At 32.5% G+C, this 23263-nt stretch overlaps 1 protein-coding gene across 1 annotated transcript; it reads left to right on the top strand.

Annotated features, from left to right (window-relative positions):
* The first annotated feature begins 1508 nt into the window (after positions 1–1508).
* Positions 1509–21831, top strand: LOC134252857 (uncharacterized). Its single transcript, XM_062735402.1, has 11 exons — positions 1509–1648; positions 1955–2149; positions 3318–3448; positions 7580–7742; positions 8504–8605; positions 9347–9514; positions 10233–10397; positions 12919–13086; positions 14707–14871; positions 21312–21479; positions 21827–21831. The coding sequence occupies exons 1-11, from the start codon at positions 1579–1581 to the stop codon at positions 21829–21831; spliced, it is 1500 nt and encodes a 499-aa protein (XP_062591386.1). The 5' UTR covers positions 1509–1578.
* The last annotated feature ends 1432 nt before the right edge of the window (positions 21832–23263 follow it).

A 23263-nucleotide genomic window follows, 5' to 3' on the forward strand; every position in this document is an offset into this window, starting at 1 on the left:
CACAGAATTATGTATCTTAGTGTAGTCAACTTGTGTGTCAAGCTATATTGAAATCGAATTAAAACTGTAGGAGGAGTAGCATTTCGAAATAGTTTCACAGAAATTTCTATTTTTAGTAGCCAAGGCAACATCGTTCATCGAAATCAAAAACCGATGCATAGAATTATGTATCTTAGTGTAGTCGACTTGTGTGCCAAGATATATTGAAATCAGATCAAAACTGTAGGAGGAGTAGCATTTTGAAAGAATTTCACAGAAATTTCTATTTTTAGTAACCACGGCAACACGGTTCATCGAAATCAAAAACCCATGTACAGAATTATGTATCTTAGTATAGTCTACTTGTGTGCCAAGTTATATTGAAATCAAACCAAAACTGTAGGAGGAGTAGCATTTTGAAAGAATTTCACAGAAATTTCTATTTTTAGTAACCACGGCAACACCGTTCATCGAAATCAAAAACCGATGCACAGAATTATGCATCTTAGTGTAGTCGACTTGTGTGCCAAGTTATATTGAAATCGAATCAAAACTGTAGGAGGAGTAGCATTTCGAAAGGAATTTCACAGAAATTCCTATTTTTAGTAACCACAGCAACACCGTTCATCGAAATCAAAAACCGATGCACAGAATTATGTATCTTAATGTAGTCGACTTGTGTGTCAAGTTATATTGAAATCGGATCAAAACTGTAGGAAGAGTAGCATTTTGAAAGAATTTCACAGAAATTTCTATTTTTAGTAACCACGGCAACACGGTTCATCGAAATCAAAAACCCATGTACAGAATTATGTATCTTAGTGTAGTCTACTTGTGTGCCAAGTTATATTGAAATCAAACCAAAACTGTAGGAGGAGTAGCATTTTGAAAGAATTTCACAGAAATTTCTATTTTTAGTAACCACGGCAACACCGTTCATCGAAATCAAAAACCAATGCACAGAATTATGTATCTTAGTGTAGTCTACTTGTGTGCCAAGTTATATTGAAATCGGACCAAAACTGTAGGAGGAGTAGCATTTTGAAAAATTGTTTACAGACAGACAGACAGACAGACGGACAGACAGACGGACGGACGACGGACGCATTACTATCGCATAAGCTCTTCTCTGGTCTCTGACCAGTAGAGCTAAAAACGTACTGACAACTTTATCTGTCAAGGTTTTGATGTTATGCAATCGTGCTTGTGGCGATTCTTTTTCATATTTAGTACAATAACAAATTTTATGTTAATTTAACAATGAAACATGAAATGATCTAAGTTTTAAATCGGTAAAAAATTATAAATTGACAAACATGGGATGTGTCTGTAGTTTTCTATGTAATTATTTTCATCTCAGATAAATATACGCAATAGCTAACCTTCTTACATGTTTATTGACGAACCATGTTTACTGTCAGAATGAAAAACAAGGATGTAGACCACACAAATCTTAATTCAGCAATCTTTAGATCCTGCATTTTGTGTTTCTATAACAAATGTTGATCAAGAACGCTGAGCGTAAATATACAACGTTACGCTAAGCTGTTCTCCTTCGACCCAGAGTGTCTGCTTTCACAGGGCCCTCTGAAGATAACTATGGTGTCTCATAGGCTCGGCATTTTGCTGTGGGTTTTTTGGCTCTCAGTTGTTCGAGCTGACGATAGAGGTAAGTGTCATAAATCAAGACAAATTTGTTCTTTAAAAAGATTACACTAGATGTTTGTAAAAAACGATGCTAATTTAGCATACCTTTATCGTTCTCGTATGGAAAATATAACACAACTATTACTTAGAAAATGAAGTCCAGTAACATTAAACATATAATAAGAAAAAAAGAATGTTAATGCATTTGTATTAAAATAATTCCAAACGATTTTTTCTATTTAGTGCATGTATTACAAAAAAGATATTTGAACTTGTCCAAACAGAATTGTGATGGCAGGTCTTTTATAACACGGTTTTTGGTTATTAGGTGTCTACTATGACACAACACCCAGAAGCTGGCACGAGTCTTCTGCAAATTGTCAGCAACTGGGCGCCTGGGAAGATACCAATTTGCTCAGGACTGCCCGATTCAGGGTACCAGCACGACCTTCCGGTTTCCGTCAGGATCAGTTTTTCTGGATAGGAGGATCTGTTCATCAGACTCCATGGTTTAAACTTTTGGGTAATAGTTTGTGCATATTTAGATACGTGGCAAAGGTATTTTAATTTTGAATAATTATGTCTTATGTTAATGTCTGTTCTTCTTTTTAAAAAATCCAAATTAAAAAAAAAATTGCTCGAAACAAAATTCTATTAAAAGTAATTTTAAACTTTGAAAAAAATGCTAGACAAAAATTATAAGAAAGGAAAAACATATTTGATGATCTATCTGATGACTATGGATAAAGGATGATGTGCCAAAACTACGGTCTAGGGACCTTTTTTGTACACAACTTTACATTTATTGAACAACATTTTTGATAGCTTTGAAATAAGTGTGAATAAATAAATAGTTTCAATAGTTCCGTCACATTAAAATTATAAGGAATATCGCCTTACGTATAATTTTTAGACCCCATGACAGCATAACTTAACCTGGTTAGTGAGAATTTGTTCATTATGAGTTGATATATAATAGGAGGGTCTCAGTACAATAGAAGGATGCGCATGTCTGAGAAATCTACTTTATATAGCTGTTGTTATTATTTCGCACATTGTCTCGTACCGAAAACAATTGTCCAATACGATGTATTCACTAATACCTTGGAATACATGTAGCCAAAAACCTAGCAAAACTATAAAATTATACATTGTATGCTTATAAATCAATTCTTTGTTATTATGAGCATGGAGTTTGTTGATATAATTATGTCTTATATTGGAAAGCAGGTAAAAAATGCCCTTTTTTCCCAAGCATTAAGGTACTTCCACGTAAGGTCTCGTATATTTTAAGGGCTTTAAAGAGTGAGGAGGGGCCAAAATTTAATGAGAATAGGATGTACACATGGTATCCCTACTCAAAATAAAGATATATGTCTTCCAAATATTATGTGTCTATTTTCGGTGAAAGTAGTATTCCATATGTGTACATTTATGAGTGCTAAAATAAATGCAAAAATGAGAGTAAAATTTTTTTATCATTAATTTACCGTTCATTATACAGAAGTTTTTAAAGGACAAATGTCTCGAAGAAATGCGTGTAAATATTAGCAAAATAAAAAATCTGTTTAGAACTCGCATAAATTATGCTCCTACAGGTGAATGTAGCATTTACCCAACAATTTAATTATATAATTATAATATGCCATTAGAGGTGTTAGGGTGAAATTTTGATTTTTTTTTAATTGAAGGTTGCTTTGAGACCTATGATGCGACTGCACAAAAGGAGTTTGATTGTAGTGCTTTTCGTGAACCAAAACGCACATACAGCTGCATGAATTTTTGTGATGGCTTCGATGGTATTACGGAAATAGGCATATCGGTAATATACAAGTACCCCAAATATTTGACACCTTTGGTGCATATTGACCGCGCTTCTTTATATTTATTTATTTTTTCAAATTCACAAATCAAGGGCCCTCAGGGGGCATATACAATTGAAAAACAAACAAACAATATAATCATGATTATAACAACATTAACAGGCAATGGTTGCATCAGGTGCAAAATTGACTTGATCCTCACTTCTCAGTTCTCAGATTTGAAATACTGGTATAGTTCACAATGAAATATAAGCATCGCATATAATGTAATAATGATACAATATAAAGAAAAAAACCAAGCTACATTTTATACTGAAATGACCAGACGGATAGTAGCAAACAAGTACATGTTATCCTATATTAATCAACATTATTACAAAAAGTATACATTTTGTTGGCCTGGTGGCATAGGGTACCAAGGGACGATGCCTATTGAGCAGTCTGGAAAAAAATAAACTCTGAAAAACCAGCTTGCTCAGTCTTGTACCCCAAGCAATCAAGACAGCTTGCAGGAGGAAAACTTAATTTGTTGGCCTGACTACTTGGGGCACCAAGGGACGGTGCCTATTGAACAGTCTGACAATACAGACTGTCAGTCTTGTACCCCAAGTAGCCAAGACAGCTAAAGGATCCTCAGGGGATGCTCACTCCTCGATGGCACCTGATTCCACCTCTGATGTTCACGTGTTTGCTCTGCTCCTATTTTGTATTGTTTTATGGATTTTGAGATTGAATACTGTTCCTTATCTCCATAAATTTCATCCTAGTATATAACTTGTAATGTAATGCATAAAAATAGAATTCTTCAGAAATCAGATTCCATTGTTCTGAATCATTTTACAAGAATTTCAACATTTTCATAGGTCATTAACCATATTAATTTTTGGTCATTGTCCATCTTATCAAAATTCTTACAGTATTTTTCAATTATCTTATACAAAATAGCCCTTTCTTCCTATTTTACATGACGACATAAGAATAAAACATGTTTTTCATCATCAACTAAATTGTTGTTACATCTTTGACAAAACAGTTCATGTCGAGGAACATTTCGATATCGCCCCTTTTCAATTTGGAGTCTATAGGCTGATATTCGAAAGCGTATTAGATTTCTTCTATGTTCAAAGTTTTTAATTGATCTTAAATAGTTCTCAAAGCTAAAATTTTGTTTAAAGGTGCAGTAGATTCTTAATTTTTGTCAGAGTTTAGTCCGAGATGAAAATGCCATTCTTTAATGTAGTGTTTACTTAGTTCCTAATGTCAGTTTTAATTTTATATGTTTTTATTGAAGACACATCTTTAATTTCAATGATATTAGAAAGGAAAAAACTTGATTGAGCCATACCATGAAGATGTGTTTTGCTGAAAAAGTAAATTCGATTCAGAGAATGCATTATGCAATTAAGTGAATGATTGGCCAAAATTTTCTAGTTTGTGCCAGTAACTTAGCATGCTTTTTAATACGTCAAAGTGCAGGGGAAACCTTTCCGATTCAGGCAATACAACAAAATTTGTTGTCGATTGAATTGATTTACAGAATTTAATATGGAGTTTTTCATATAATAAAGGGAATAAACTCTGTCTATGGTACAGCTAGAATATGTGAATTTCTTAGTAAATGGATTAAAGCAACCCCAGATTTCAAAGGAGTATAACAGTATTGGTTTGATGGTGTGGTCAAATATATGAATAATGGTTTCAATATCAGGTTTTTTAATGAGATTATGTCGTTGTTGAGTTTAAAAAATGCTTTTACAGCTTTTTGATAGTTGTTTTTGTGAAAGGAAAAATGAACCAGAGGTGCAGAATGAGACCCAAGGTATTTGTAGTTGGACACACACTCAAGTTCAACATCAGCAAAGAAGAATTTTCATTTTAATAACCTGCCTGCTTTATTAAAATGAGGATCTTTGTTTTTGAAGTATTAATATTTAAACACCAGTCCTTGCAGTATCTCTGTAAGATATTTAATTTTTGCTGATAACCATTAGCTGAGGATGACAATAAAACAATGTCATCAGCATACATCAAACAATGAAGGGGGTGCGAATGTTAAATAACAGGATCAAGAGTTGAGTTAAGATACTCTGGGAGATCATTAATAAATATTTTAAATAATTTAGGATTGAGATTATCACCTTGATTTACACCCACTCTTATTTGGAAAAAATCTGTGATATTACTATCCAGACGGACACAAGATTCGCTTAGTGCATACATTGTCTTAATAACCTCATAAAATTTTGTTCCTACCCCTATTCTAAGCAGTTTAATTTTGATTCCTGTGTGGATAACTGTGTCAAATGCTTTTTGAAAGTCAACAAAACATGTATACACTCGGTCCTCTTTGGTTTTACAGTATTTATCAATAATGTCTTAAGCATGAACATATGATCTGATGTCCTTGCTCTTCGAGTGAATCCTATTTGAAATTCACTAATTATATAATGTTTTGTAAGAAATTTATCTAATACAATGTCAAGTATTTTATGAAACATTTTATCAATAGCATTCGTAAGTATCATGCCTCTGTAGTTATTTGGATAACAGATTTTATGGATAGGAGTAATGTAGCCCAAGGCCCATGATTTAGGATAGTGGCCAATAGTGAGGCAGTTGTTAAAAATTTTGTAAAAGCAGGGCAACAGGGCAGTTTGACCGTTCTTGATCATGTGGTTAGAAACAACCTTGGAGCTTTTCCAACTTTTATTTTTCCAATAGCATTTGAGATTTCTGATAAGAATATCTGTCTATCTAATTCATTAAAACATGTTTCTTTTTCTAATTCATTGAGAATGCTATCTAAATGTGTCAAACGATGGTTAAAGTTTGGTTTAGATTTGTTTAGGTCTTTAAAATGGGAGACTCATATTGAAGAGTCAATTGCCTCAGTACCGTTATTTTTCTCTAATCCTTGAAGCTTATCTATTAGATTCTAGTAAGATTTAGGGTTTTCATCGTGTAACATTTCTAGTTGTTTTAATAAACATTGTTTGTATTGGCGACATTTATATTTTCTTGATTTGGTATATTCTCTATACAATTTGTAATAGTGATTTTTTGCAGTAGGAAATTTCGAGTATATTTTACTTAAATGCAAAATGTGCATAACTTTTATAGCTAGGAATGTTATACGTTCATAATAGTGATAAAATTACAAGGAATGATCTCTTTATACAAAAATGTGATTTTGTAATTTAGAGAAAATATCTTTTATTTTTGTTTGTTTAATGGCCTTTCCAAAAAATTCATTCATATTAAGTCGCCACCACTTGCCGATTGATGGATGCAAATTAAGACCTGCACTTATTATTGCCTTTGAGCAGTGAAATCTTTTAGTAGGTTAATACATGTAGGTCTCATTATAAGGATCGGTCTTCACATTCCACAGTGGGATTCAAAGGCGTGAGTACAGAATTAGCTTCTTACTCCTTAACTCTACAGCAAACACAGTAACCTCTGTCGGCGACATCAGATCACGTCATTAGAAAAACAATACTGTTATGATACAACGTCTCATATTTTTGAGAAAATATTTCATTATTACAAAAAAAAAATTATACCATCCTTAAGCGAAAAAAAATCCATCATTTCGAATCGAAAGAAGTTCTAGTTATTACAAGAAAATCTTTTCTCCTGATTGGGATATCTTTTTTCTAAGTTTCAGGATATTTTTTATTTGGTATTACTAGAATATTCACGTACATACGAGTTATTTTCTAATTATTTCTCTTGATGAAGAGTTCATTTAACGACATCTTATTGCTATGATTATGCAATTTCTACATGTTCTAGCTGAATGCTGATATTTTTTTTTCTGATATTGATGCAGATTAATATATTGAACTCAGTTCCATGGCCCCTGTTGTTATGGGAGGAGTAAATATGTAGTAAATCACAACGACTCTCAATTACAAATCATGCATTTTTGTTTTGATCAATCTTTGATTCAACTTTAGATTTGGTATTAATAAAAAGTTTTCAATAATTATTCTAATTTTACTCATTTTTATCAGACTTTTTTCAGAATTTTGTGGAAAATAACCAATCTCGAAAAAAGCTATCTTTTTTAATGTCATATTTTATATAATTATACATATCCATCAGGTATATGGAATTTTTTTTAATAGAAAACAACATGTTACTGTTATAAAGATGTACAGAAATTCCGCAAGAAAAAGGAACAGTGCTTTTATGAGACTTTGCCAGAGTACCCCGGTGAACTGTTTGGTGCACCAAATGCCGAAAGTGTGGTGGTGTATCAACACATTAAAAACAGTCCTTCGACATACGGTAAAACTTAAGTTTGCGGGGCATGTTTATTTGATATTTAAAATGAATTACTAGGATTGATCTAAAAGTAATGTCACAGTGTCCATATCTTTTATATTTGGCGTAATATTGTCAAATACGATATACCAAAATATGTATTTAGATATATAACTCTAATTAACATTGTACTGTTCAAAGAATTTTGACATAAGGCTTAATTATGAAAAGGGTAAGTGTACGATGGGTACCAAGAATTCTTTCAAAAAAAAAAAAAGAAAATTTGTAAACGTGTTCGTGAATCTCAAATATATGTTATTGAAAAAAAAACGTTTGAGTGTATGACGGCGTGTATCTATTGTATGACGCTATTTAGGTGCGACGACTACCAAAATCGCACTTTGTATAAAAAATATTTTTAAAAGTATAAAACATGTTGAATTGAAATTTTCAGGTCTGATTTGAAATAAATTTAGCTTCCATCATTTTTAACTTTGATGTTTTACTTCGACTTGTTACAAATTTATAGAAGTTGTGATATTACTTTTGGATCAACTCTCGAATTTAATAATGTAATATAAGATAAGTTACACAATGTAATACGTGCTATTTTTTTATTGACCTTAAGTTTATTCGAAGTCAAGTGTCCCTTATTCGGTGTCATAAACATCATAATTGACTTGAATATAAACTGAATAAATCGCACTATAAGACTTGATTTAATGATGCACCAAAATAAGTTAATACAATAAAGTGATCAAAATATTCTTATTTCTCTTTTTCAGCGCCTGATTTTGGTAATTGCGCAGCTGTGAGATATCTAGGATCACTTCCGATACAGCATCAGTTTTCTTCCTGTCTGAACAGAATTGGGTACATGTGTGCAAGTAAGAAAAAAAAAATTCCATTATTATAATTTCTATCATAAAATAAATGTAAATAGAATGAAACATATGGAAATAATGAGCAGCATTCAACATAAAAAGTCCATAAAACTATACAAAATATGAGCAGAGCAAACACGGACCTCCAAAACATTAGAGGTGGGATCACACGACATGGAGGAATGAGCATCACCTACCGACCACACCCGCCGTGTGCTCTTTGTCATGATCGAGAAATAACGGAAAAATCCGTGGTCAATTCAGTGCATACTTAGTAAATAATGGACTAACAATTAACATGAAAAACGTCAGTAAGCATTTGACTTAATGATAAATTGTATTTGCTGAGAAGGTCATTGAATCGACCAGAGAACTTACGAAATGATGACTTTAAACGAGACTGCTGATATTCTTGTTTCATCAACTTGCTTGTCAATAATTAACTCGTAGAATTTGTTCATACGTGGAGCATGCTCTTGCTTATCGAATCAACTGAGATACATAAACTTTTTGTGCAGATGATGAAGGTATATTGCTGCATAAGTAAGGGAAGTTGACGTAAGAAAATATAAAGTCATCACGTTTATCACAGAGCTTGGTTGTAAGATTACCGTTTTTTGTACATTTTTCTTGAACTCAAAACAATATTCTTACTAGCTTAAACTGTACAAACCAAATGGCTTTCCACGAGTAAGACGGACTTTTTTGCTGTGAACTGAGTTCCTCATTGTGATTGTATTTTAGATGGCCGAGTATCAACTGCAGAGGTGACCTGGACTGAAGCTGTTAGACAGTGTGGTACTTTGAAGACAGACGTAGTTGGTTATTATACAGGCTTGACTGATTCTGTCAAATATCGTGCATTTTGGACAGGATTTTACAGACAAAGCCGCGAAATCTGGAGAAGTCCCGGTAGATTAATTAATGCATTAACATCACGCAATGATTTAAATTCTTCTTTTACGCAGGAAAGTCATTTGATTTAAAAAAAATTTCTTTATGTTTTTCTTATACAAAGAAGTTGGACCATGGCCCATGGCTTATATTTTTCGGCATTTGACTGTTTTCTTAAATGGCTTTAAATTTTATCACAGTGTTATCTTTTCAATTGATATAAATTTACGTTTACAAATCTATTTAAATTTTTGACCTTATAGCTCACTTTAGTTTATAGTCAAAATTTACATTTCAAAAAAAACCTCAAACATTCTCGGATTTTATCTATCTTTCTGGAGCAGTTCACATGACTGGAAGGTCTTGAAATCAAGCTTTGGTCGGGACAAATCTAAGTCGGTAAAATATAGATAGCAGCAGGTCTTTGGACACATCCTCGGTACTGTTAATTAAATGAAAGTTGTGGGTTTCTCGGATGAGATGTTAAACAGAGGGACCCCCTGTCGCTAGCACCTTTCACGTTAAGCTTAAGATCCCTCGCTGCTTGATGGTTCCGAGGGTACCTTTACGTATTTATTTGAAACCCTTCCCTGGTAAAACGTGATCCCTCATATTATTAAAAAGTCCGCCAAAAGACAGAAAAGTGAAATTAATCAACAGTTTTAAATGAAAAGACCATGAAAGTATTATAGTACGTTTCATTTTTATGTTTGATATGTATATATTTTTTGTTCAGGTGCCAAAATGAGCCCAAAAATATTTCGTAACTGGGTCAGCAGTAACCCAGAACATATTCACTGCGTAGCAGTTAAAGTGAAGGAAGACGGAACACTTTATCCCAACACTTATCCACAAGATTGCTCAAAGAAATTGCCTTCCTTGTGCGAAAAATCAACAAAAGGTGACAAGTCCGTTAATTTCAATACGCAATTGAAAATCTATTTAAAGCAATAGATTAAACCATGAAATTTAAGGAAAAAAAGATAAGGAAAAAGAAGTTATTGTAAACATGGGAAGATCGTGTTTTGGAAAATATGTATGAGATGGTTTTAAAATATGCATCATTGACAAGTAGTCCTAGCCGAGAATATTATAAAATTTACAAATGATATGTTGTAACATTTATATTTTTTTTAATCACTTGAGGGTGATTTTAAATAAGAAATCTAATTTGAATATTATGAATTTGATCACTTTTCATAAAGAAGTGCCTTGTTTTACGAGGGTTGTACGTAAAGTTCGTGGACAACATTGATAATTACTGACAAACATTGATATAATATATGAAACTATTATTTTCATTAAATTCATGTTTCGTTTTATTAACATGCAAGTTTTCAACGAATATAAAGCTTAAATAGTTATATTTTATCAGATTAAAAAAGACAGACACTCATACCCGTAGCACTAAAATGAAAATTCTTGACGTTACCCGACGTCAAAAGCATTATACGAGTACATGTAACTTTTTGTCCCCCGCTTATAAAGTGGGGGATATCAATTTGGGTGTACGTCCGTCCCTTCGTCCGTCTTTCTGTCTGTCTGTAAAGCTTTCGTTTCCACACGATATCTCGAGAACCCTTTGAGCTTTTGCAATGAAATTTAGCATAGTAACTCCCTATGGACTAAAGAAGATCCCTGTTGATTTTGAGGTCAAAAGATCAAAGGTCAAGGTCATAAATAAGCAAAGTCTGTCTGTTATAACACTTTCGTTTCCACACGATATCTCTAGAACCATTTGAGCTATCACAATGAAATTTTACATAACAACTCCCTGTGGCCTAATGAAGACCCCTATTGATTTTGAGGTCAAAAGGTCAAAGTTCAAGGTCGTAAATTTATACATTCTGTCTGTGTGTAACACTATCATTTCCGGGCGATATTTCAAGAAGATTTTGAGCTTATGCAATGTAATTTTATACCAAAACTCCCTAGGACCTCTCTCACCCCTCTCAAAGTACCCCGCCCCGTTTGTTTTATTAGTATTTATAGTATTACATGTCGCTATTTTTAGCACAGGGGTATTTCGAGAGTTATTGCGTATAAAACAGGTTCTCGGCGGACTTTATGTTCTTATTACATCTATTAGAACTGTATAACAAAGGCTAAATAAATCAAACACCATGGATTGTGTAAAATTTTGAGAATACCGAACATGAATGACTTCAGTTCTGCATATACTTAATATCAACTAAAGCGATTCCGTATGTCTCTCGCGTCACCTGTGAGAGGTCCCGGTATCGAATCTCGGTCGATCCTTTTTTTTTTTTTTTTTTAAAATACTTTTCTTTTTTTTTTTTTTTTTTAAATACTTTTCTTTTTTTTTTTTTACTAAATGATAGTATTCAGCATGTGAAATGAAAAAATTATGAGGTTATAAAATCATCATTACAGTGTGATAAATATTCCATATAAAAAGAATCTTCTATACACATAATAAAGAATAAGCAATCAAATCTTTATATGCATATTGACATACATGTATTTTATTTGATTCAAATATAGTCACTGTTTAACTCAATACATTTCTTGTTTGTTGCTTTAACCAGTCATAAACATGTGCATAAAATGTTCAGGTTTCATACGTAAAATAATATTTAACAATACTAATGCCTGTCTCATATCCTGCAATCCTCCAACTTCCAACCTCCGTAAAAACGATTTTATTTATGGAAATACGGTAAAGTCACGTTAGGAAGTTCATATTTTACAGGACTGCTATCTCGGAATGATGGTCCTCCTTCGCGCATGTCATCCTGTAAACTGTTCCTTCCGTCCGAAAATATTATATGCCACTTAAATATTAATAAACGGCTTCTTTTACTATGTTTTCCCGATTATTTACAAAATGTATTGGTCTCTGTAGGTGTTTATCCGATGTCTACGCAAAATTTTGTAACTGCTCAGTGCTCCACCTATTCCGAAAACGTCCCTTTTTTTTGAACAATTTCGATGTTCTAACTTTGATTGCTCGGTCATTTTACAACTTTGAATGTTCAAATTTTGTAGGTTTGAAGTGATAAATTCTGTCAACCTCATAATGTAAAAGTCATATAGATTTCTGCAGAATTTTATAAAATACAAATAAAATTCATAAAGTGATAAATAAATTTTTAATTAAAATTTTGCGATGCTCCGGGTCTCCATTCCTAGTCTAATTATGAAGTCATACTTGTATTTAAACATTTGAAATTGAATCAGATTTTACATTTCTTAGTTCACATTTAGTAAAGGATTGGAAATATGCTAACAATAAATATCAATGACGCAACTTTTATTTAATTCCAAGCTTGTCCACGAACTTTACGGACAACCCTCGTACCTGTGTTACTTTGTAATGATGAAAATAAAAAAAATAAATTCAGATAAAGATACAAAGAATATTCAGTATTTAATTGTTTAGTGATATCAATCTCTTTTAGTTGATGGTGGATGGACAGAATGGTCTCAATGGAGTAAATGCGGTAATGTCATTGATGGATATGGTGGAAGAAAACAAACTCGCACATGTACCAATCCTATTCCAAAGCATGGCGGAAAAGATTGCGAGGGAAAAACCTCTAAAAAGGAAATTTGTACTCCACCTTCAGGTAACACTTCTATAGTTTTAAAAAATCTGAGTTAAAAATGACCAATAAATTTTTCAAACATAACAAAATGTTCAAGGGCCCAATTTCTCACCTGATTACAATATTCTGCAAAGGATCTATATCATAGTAAATAATTTTATGAAAACAACAAGGTTAACGGGGAGAAACAGGATGATCAGAGATCGACAAATTACGTTTGGTATTCGAAAAAAAAACAAAACACGAAACTTGCCTATTCATTTCATTGTTATCTTCTTACCATCACTTTCGCCGAACATAAAGCAATGGTGCTTTAGTACTCAAAAGAATACTTAAGGAGTATGCCAAGTATAATCTCCATACAATTATTATTGTCTATTTTGATCTTATAGCAACATATATTGTGCACATTTTCATTTTTCTAGAGTTACATGTAATCTCATCAATTTTTTTTTTACAATTTAACATGGCCATTATCAAAGATGAAATAATCTTAGAAGCAGAGACTACCAGTTGTATTATTGTATACAAAAACAGAATAATCATGGTACTGATTACAATTTTATTGGCTGACTGGGTCATGGTGAGGGAGATGAGGCATCAATATACTGCCTTTTAATGGCAATGGCAATAAGAACCTTTGGTACATATGTTCACTGATTTACAGTCCATACTTGAAAACATTTGTTAAAAGGATGAAAAAGACTTCATTGAGCCTACTGGTAACTAAGCCCAATATCCGTAAGTCTGGCGTCAACAGCAGGTATATATCATTTATAAAAATGCTGTGACAAGGAGACGTATCATAGATACGTAGCTGCTTTCATAGATCTGATTAATTTACTGTGAAATCCCTTAGTTTAATTTTCACTGAGTTTGAGGTATGGAGAGGCCCTCCAATTCGTGACCACCTCGAAATGTATAATTACACTCTGCTTTATGATAAACATGACAACTTTATTTTTCCAATCGTTATCTTCCCTTCCTTATGAATCAATATACTTTCATTAGCTGCATACTGGTTTTTTTTTATTTCTCAGTGGATTCGATACCCGCAAGCAGGCTCTACGTATGCACAATTTCGAAACGAGGTAAATTACTAACAAAACAGTTGATGAAACAAAAATATCAGCAGTTTCGTTTAACGTCATCTTTTCTTTGGTCGATATAATGACCTTGCCTGAAAATACAAATTATCATGAAAGCAAATGCTGTCTGACGTTTCTCATACTAATTAAAAGACTATTTTTACTAGTATATACCATTTATCGACGGATTTTTACATTATCTTCCCTACCATGGCAAGATGCACACCATTTGAATGACCTGTGGGCAGGGGTGTTCACTTCTCGATGTCACCTGATCTCATCTCTGACACTTTCAGGGTCTATGTTTACTTTGTTCTTATTTTTATTGTTTTTTGGCTTTTGGGCTGGGGTGCTACTGGTTATTTACATATATTTCATATACATGTAGAGATCATTTGATCTTCAGTGTAACACAGTGGATATATGAATTCATTCCAAACATATCCTGGAACTTACTCAATTGTTACTACATTTAGTAATGAAAATAATGAATATTTTTATATAATAAACATTGAGTATTTACTTGTTAAGTAACAAAAAAAAAAATCTTTAGTTGATGGTGGATGGACAGAATGGTCTCAGTGGAGTAAATGTCATGCCATAAAGGACGGACAGGGTACAAGAAAAAAATCTCGCTCATGTACCAATCCTTCTCCACAACATGGCGGAAAAGACTGCAAGGGGATGGACTATGAAAAAGAAGAGTGTACTCCACCAGGTAAAACTTGTATGGCTTTTGAAAATCTGACTTATAGGTCAACAATTAAATCTTTAAACATTATAAGATGCTCCAGATGCTAAACTCTGACCTGATTACAACATTCTATACAGGATACACATCATAGTAAATAATATTATCAAAATAACAAACAAGGAGAAACAAGTTGATCAGAGATCGACAAAATATAAGTCTGGTAGTCGGGAAAACATAGCAAAAAATACCATTATAGTTAATTATAGTTAATCATTATTTACTATATAAATCAAAGTTCCGAAGGTTTTATTATAGTTAAAAAACATTTTTATATAAATTTAAATCAAAGTTTTCACTTTTTCATGTAATCAAAGTTTCAAAGTTTTTTTTAAAGTTCCAAAAATAAAACAAAAAGTTCCAAGTTTTTAAAATACTATATAAATTTAAGTTCCAAAGTTTTCACTTTTTCATTAATCAAAGTTTCAAAGTTTTTTAAATAAATAAAACAAAAAGTTCCAAGTTTTTCAATTACGAAAATCAAAGTTTCTTACTCTTTAGTAGCACAACGTTTAATGGGTTTTTTTTCTATATAAATCTAAGTTTCAAAGTTTTCACTATTATTCATCAAAGTTTCAAAGTTTTCCATAAGTGTAAATCAAAGCTCCTAGTAAGTTTTTACTCTAGAAAAGCAAAGTTCAAAACATTTTATGTGCAAAATTTAAATCTAAGTTCCTACGTTTTTGCTGTAACTTATTAAAGTTTTAACGTTTTTAAAATAAAGTAAATCACATTTTTTCTTCAGTAAATCACAGTTCCGAAGTTTTAGAGGAGTAGATTAAATATGCAAAAAAAAAAAAATTATCGAATTTTTACATGAAAGTTTAGAATTTTAATTATTGTTAATCAAAGTTTTTAAAGTGCCTCCTAGACACCTGATCCCACCTCTGATGTTATGGAGGTCCGCGTTTGCTCTGCTCCTATTTTGTATTGTTTAATGGACTTTGGAGTTTGAATACTGTTCGTTATCTCCTATTTCTTTTTCATAAGTTTAAAAACGTATGTATTTTTTAAAAAGTGTTTTAAGTAGTTAACTGTTTTAAGGGGGTTGATATTGGGTTGGTTTGGGCTTGTTTTGTTATGGAACGCCGTAACTGCCTTATGTGGAGAACTTTTGTTATATACTGGTACTTTGTCATTATATGTTGGTACTTTGTCATTATATGATGGTACTTTGTCATTATATGATGGTACTTTGTCATTGTATGATGGTATTTTGTCATTATATATGGCACATTGTCATTATATGATGGTATTTTGTCATTATATGATGGTACTTTGTCATTATATGCTGGTACTTTGTCATTATATGATGGTATTTTGTCATTATATGATGGTGCTTTGTCATTATATGCTGGTACTTTGTCATTATATGATGATACTTCAACATTATATGAAGATAATTTTTGAATAGGTATAACATCGGGATCGGGATACCGTTAACTAGTAAACTAGTTTAAGGGAAAAAATGGCGCAAAATTGTGACAAAATACCATCATATTATGACAGAGAACCAGCATATGATGATAAAGTACCATCATATAATGACAAAGTACCAGCATATAATGAAAGTTCTCCACATAAGGCAGTTACGGCGTTCCATATTTTGTTGTACATCTTAATTTAAATATTCAGAGTATTTAATTCAAATGAAATGCACTATTTACATTTATTTAAAAAAACATGTCAACTAAAGTTGATGAAGCAGATACTCAGTATTTTGATTCTAAATGCAAATTTTATTTTCAACTATATTATTTTGCCTTCCATAAATAAGACTTATGTTACATCTGCTTTACATTAAAATTAAATAAATTTAAATGATTATTGATGCAGATTGCACTTCCATGGCAACTGATCCAACCTCTGGTGTTTTGGAGGTCCGCGTTTGCTCCGCTCTTATTTTGTAATGTTTAATAACAGAAGAGCTTGATTACTGTTTTTGTCTTCACATATTTCATTGAACTGATTGAAAATCATTAATGTTAAATATGAGGAATAAATACTCCTAAAGAACAATTAAAAAATCCTATGCTCAAACATAATAGCTCTACATCCTCACAAGCTAACTCTTGTCTCAGAAGCTTGGAATTTCACAATCTTTCTCATCAGATATATGGCATTGTGCGTAGTTTTTCTGCGATTTATAACAGCATATTGTATTTAAAATTTTGATTCGCTTTTTTTTTTGGTTTCAAAAGAGTACAAACCACTTAGGTGACATGAAATAATTTTGTTCCACTCCTGACTGCTTTATGATTCTTCATTAAAAACAACAACAGAAAACCATCCAGATATAATTTCAAACAAAAATTACATTTGTCATGAAATGATGCAACATTAAGAGTTCCATTCATTTACAATGCATTAACTTTATTAAATTTAATCTAATTTTAGGCACCATGCATTTTTAGGTTCATTACATCACATATTATATTGGTAAAATAGAAACAATGTAGCTATTAATATTTATATTTTCAAAATGCGAGTTGTTTTAAAAGAATTATTAGACCGTCACAATTAGTAGTATAATCTTCACTCATTACATCTCAAATAATACAAAACTGTGTCCGTCGCTGTGTAAATAAATGCTTTCCTTCCTTCAGTTTTCGTCTGATTTCAATATAACTTGGCACACATAGTAGACTACGCTAAGATACATAATTCTGTATATCAGTTTTTGAATTCTATGAATGGTGTTGCCCTGATAACTAAGAATAGGAATTTCTGTGAAATACTTCTGTGATACCTCAATTGTAGTTTTATTCTGATTATAATATAATGTGGCAAGTAGACTACACTGAGATACATAATTGTCTTTATTATTATTATTTTTTTTGATGAATGATGTTGCCATCCGGCATTATAGTTAAAACTGAAAATCTGTAAAATTTTAATAAAAGTCACTCCTACAGTTGTAATATTGTTGCAATCTTGCCACAAAAAGAAACTTAATCAAGCATCCTTATTCTATTTATTGCTGTTGTAAAGTGTCAAGTCCAAACTGCTACTTTTCCCTTCCTTTGCAATAAGTAGAAACCAGTAGAGGTACAGTCTCGACTTCTGGTTATAAAAAGACCACTTTCTTTCATTTATTATATAGATCAACTTTTCTACAGAATAATTTCAGAAAATGGGTCCTATATCTGATTGTTATACCCTAATAAATATCTTTCTATATACTTCTTACTAATAAAAAGTCCAGTGATTACATATGAAGATAACGAAAATTATTCAAGGTCAAAAATCCATTAAACAATACAAAATAGGTGCAGAGCAAACACGGACCGCACAAACATCAGGGGCGGGATCCAACAAAAAAATGTTTATTACTAACAATTACATTGTTGACAGACATGCCAGTCCAACATAAAAATTGTTAGACATCAATGCTACTACACAAGCAATTAATTTTCGTTAAATATCAGGGACACGGAAATAGCCGAAATTAAGAGCTGCAGGAGCTTTTTAAAAGACAGAGAAAAAGGAAAAATATGCTTTGCATAAATAATTCTTGACATATTAATGTAACAGTTTTTCAAAAAGCTTGCCTGATTAATGCCATCAATATTTATAGAACCTCTAAGCATGATAAGTTATAAACGTTTACATTGAGGGGGGGAGGGTTAAATTGTTTCACTAGAGTAAATTATGAAGATGTTGCACAAAACATCATACATTCATTTTAAGTTGTATGATACTCATCAGAGCAATGGAAAAAGAACACATTTTAAATAAATCGTATAGTATTGTTTGTATCTCAAATAAAAAATGAAATCATGTACATGTCCCGCTGTAGATTCGAACCCGCGACGTAAAGAGGAACACCTCACTCTGCGAGTCTAAAAATGGTTTTAGAGGATGAAGTAAAAAAGGGAATAAACTAATGTAATTGATTAATGCTTGAAAGCATGGCTATATGTAAAGGTTACATAAATTAGATTCAACTGCATACAGCATAGGCTTTGAGGAAGACACCTGAAAATATGATAACTACAAGAAATTGGGAATCGTAACGGTTATAACTGACATCCAGAATATGTTTACTAGTTTCTTTGGGTATGCCAGAGCAACAAAGATTGTTGGAAACGTAGGATAAATAAAGCCCTATATGCTTAAATGACCCAACAAACTTGACGGCGATATATGAATTGGCACGGACTCAGGAAGTTTTTCCCAGGGATAAGGGGTACACATCAAAAATATTTGTACGAGCAAAAAAGTAATAAACTTTCTCAATCCTGAAATATGAAAGGACACTTTCATGTCTATACTCTGTTTTTGTAGGAGGAAACCCCCTGGAGGGGGAGGGGGGTTATGATCAGACGTATACATGTATTTGGCCAGTGCATCTTCTTAAGAGGTTTTTGTTCGTTTCGTTTTTATTACTTTAAATAAATGATGTAACTTCTAACTCACTTCACAATATCACCGATATGTTTTTTTTCCAAAGCTCGACCATGATTCCGACAAAAGAGAACATACTTTATATCATTCATGCAGTTTTCATTTCCATTCAATGGAAGAGTCCAGGAAAAGGGTGCAAAAACTTACACGTGATATTTTGGCGCGAAATGTGTCACCCCTTACACAGAAGACAAATGGACTAATCCAGTAGTATAGAAATGCAGAAAAAAGGTCAAACGGACATGTCCGTATGAGAACTCGCATGAAATAAATAACTGCTAGCAAAAAGCTAAAGGAAATAAATACACCAATGTATTGTATCAGCAATATGATGATTTTTCTGCTAACTGTTATTGCTGAAACGCATTTAACAAAATCCGATGATAATCAGCATGCACAAAATTTTGCTGGCTAACTGTGACCTCTTAGTTTCGCACCTAGGAAATATTGGTCCTTAGTAGTGCCTACGCCGTGACGTCAGGCAATAAATAACACTTTTTTTGCTCTGCCATTGTTTTATATTTACTGACCAAGCAAACCTTTTCCATATAAAGTAATGAATTATACAGTGTGTATTGATTTAATCTTAAATGAAGTATCAAAAACAGTATAGATTTAAATTCGTGCAACATATGATTCTTTCAACCTGGAGGTGAAAATGTTGCCCTTGGTCTGCGGCCTTGCGCAACATCTTCACTTTCAGGCTCAACAAATCATATGCTGCCCCTTACCCTGTCAATAACTGTTATTTTTCATTGTGAATTTTAATAGCTCTTAATATCATAAGAGATGCAGACCCTAACCCTTCTCCGGAATAACAAAAACTATATTTCACGAAACAGGCACGTTCTATGAGGGAGTTTGCCTCTTCCCCATTCCCACTTTTCCAAAATGAACTTTTAATATTGAAAATGTCATCAAAAGACTGGCCTTCTCCGCACCCCGACTTTTTGTTGTAGCATTATAGTGAAATCATGGTTATAGCAGCCCAAAGGACCGGGCTGCTCTATTCATATAAATTTAAGTTTTGATGTGTGTGGATTGAGTTGGGAGAATTTATTCAAAATTGAAGGTTAACTATACATTAAAAAATATTCATCAGAATGTTCTAACCTGTTATAGATTACGATATACAAAATATGCTTACTTGTATATATGCTTACTTCCATGAAGTACATCTTTAAATATATATATATATATGTGTTTTTCATCTTTAATTTGTAAAGTTGCTTATCATTTAATATCGAAAAAACGACAGCCCCCCCCCCTATTTTTAGAACATTAAATTTTACATATCGCGTAAAAACGTGCGTTACAAAGTTTGTGTTTTATATTCATTAAGTCAAAAATATTTTTGGTGATAGGTGATCCATGCGTCTGATTTTAATTGATATTTTATGCAGCCAACAGTTACTCAAGAAATTGATAAAGTTTAAAAGTGTATCTTTTTTGTTCGATTTTGATCCGACTATAAGCTTTCCGTAAATCTTCCACTATAGTCTTAATCATTCAGACGCATGTCTTTAGCAACATATCGAAGCGGTTTGATGATAAAGAGTAATTTCCATTGTTTACTTAAAATTTTTTCCCCGGGCGACAATTTATGGCTACACCAATGTTTTCGTGTATTGATATATTAATAATATCTGGATGTGAAAGTCATTTGAAACCTCCTTCCACCAACCAAAATAATATTTTTTTTGCTTATAAAAAATTTTCAATTAAGTTTTTTTGTTATATCTTTTTTAAAATCTATACTAAAAAACAAAACATTAAACAACCCCATTTGATTTTATTTGGCGACTCCCCCATGCGTTGTGTTTCGTAGAGAGCGTTCCATCTTCAGGGTAACATTTCTCACAGTAGAAATATGAATACGTTACAAACATCTCTTGTAAATGATTTAATAGGTACTACATGTAATACAGAAAATAATGAATACACTTAAATAACAAATGTGGATTATTTACTCTTTTAGTGATAAAATGAACTTCTTTTAGTTGATGGTGAATGGACGGACTGGTCTCAGTGGACTAAATGCGAAGTTTTCAACGGAAAACCTAGAAGAGAAAAACGTCGTACATGTACTAATCCTTCTTCACAACATGGCGGAAAAGAATGCCAGGGACCGATCATAACAGTGGAATGGCACTGTACTCTACATTCAGGTAACACTTCCAAGTGTTTTGAAAATCTGAGTTTAAGTTACCAATTATACCCTCAAAGATGCTCAAAGGGCCAGTTTCTCAACTGATTACATTCTGTAAAGGATCCATATCATAGTAAATAATTTTATCCTGCAACTACCCCTTGTATTGACCTAATAAAGGTAACCTAATAAACCAAAGCTTTATCCGGTCACTGCCCTAATAAAGCCTCGTGCATGTACTCCGACGTTCTAAAAGCATTTCGATGTCATGTATATATTGCAATGTTTACGCCATGGCGTCATAGTTTCAACTGCAGAGACGTGCCTAAATCTGTCGAAAAAAGCTAGTTTTGGAATATGTTGCAGGATAAACAAAATACATGATAACTGACTTGAAATATAAGCGATATTTGGGCTCGGGTCGAAAACGTAAGAGGGCTCGGCAAGCCTCGTCCTCTATCACGTTTTCTTACCCTCGCCCAAATATCGCTTATATTTCAAGACAGTAACCATGTATTTTATATTTATCAAAACAACAACCGTGAAGATACAGAATATTCAGAGACTGACGTAGTATAAATCTTGTAATTGGGAAAAACACAAAACTTGCCTATATATGTCAGATGTTAGGGAAAATGTTGTAGACCATGGTATAGGTAAGTTATAAATTAAAATTAAATCCAAGATATACAAACAAGTTCACATTTAATTTTTACACTAAGCGCTTTTGCAGTTACGGCTCTTTAGAGTGTAACAATGATGATATATAAAATACATGGTTACTGTCTTGAAATATAAGCGATATTTGGGCGAGGGTAAGAAAACGTGATAGAGGGCAAGGCTTGCCGAGCCCTCTTACGTTTTCGACCCGAGCCCAAATATCGCTTATATTTCAAGACAGTTATCATGTATTTTGTTTATCCTGCAATAAAATTTTACATTTGAGCGTCCAAAACAAGCTAATTCCGACAGATTTAGACACATCTCTGCAGTTGAAACTATGACACCATGGCGTAAACATTGCAGTATACGTGACGTCACAATGCTTTTGGAACGTCGGAATACATGCACGGGGCTTTATTAGGGCAGTGACCGAATAAAGCTTTGGTTTATTAGGTTACCTTTATTAGGTCAATGCAAGGGGTAGTTGCAGGATAAAAAAAAACAATACAACTTCGTTGTTATGACGTCGTAATTATGACATCAGAAAAGCAGCGTTATACATTGGCACAGGTAAACGCAAAAAGGCGCCAAAAGTATAGAATTTTAAAAACACTTACTCAAGGAATGAAGCTTATTTCAACTTTGTTATACAATATAACATAATTTGGGCCAGTTTACACTTTATAAACCGCGAAGCGGTTTATTAAAAAGTGTAAACTGTTATGTTATATCATATAACAAAAGTTGAAATAAGCTTCATTCCTTATAATTTAATTTCAAGTTATGTTATACTAAATGAATAAAATCTTCTACCTAATCAAATGACGTGTTACAACAAGAATTAAATCATATTGTAATAAAATAGACCATTTCTTTAAAGCTAAAATGTTCAATTTACATTTAATTTAGGCTGAAATAATTTAACAAAATAATCCTTTGAGGCCCTCCGTAATTGTTCATTATCTTCTGTGACTTTATCAAATGTCAAATGTTATATATTCACTCTGTTACTTTCACCAAACATACTTGTAAGAAGGCAATAGTCCTTTAGTATTTGAAACAATACTCACGGGGTATGTCAAGTATAATCCCCAAACATATACCATGCTTGTCTAGCTTTATTAGAAGTATTTATTGTAT

This window comes from Saccostrea cucullata, unplaced genomic scaffold (genome assembly GCF_032062105.1).
Source record: "Saccostrea cucullata isolate Sc308-1 unplaced genomic scaffold, CSIRO_AGI_Scuc_v1 ctg142, whole genome shotgun sequence".
Classification (NCBI taxonomy): Eukaryota; Metazoa; Mollusca; class Bivalvia; order Ostreida; family Ostreidae; genus Saccostrea; species Saccostrea cuccullata.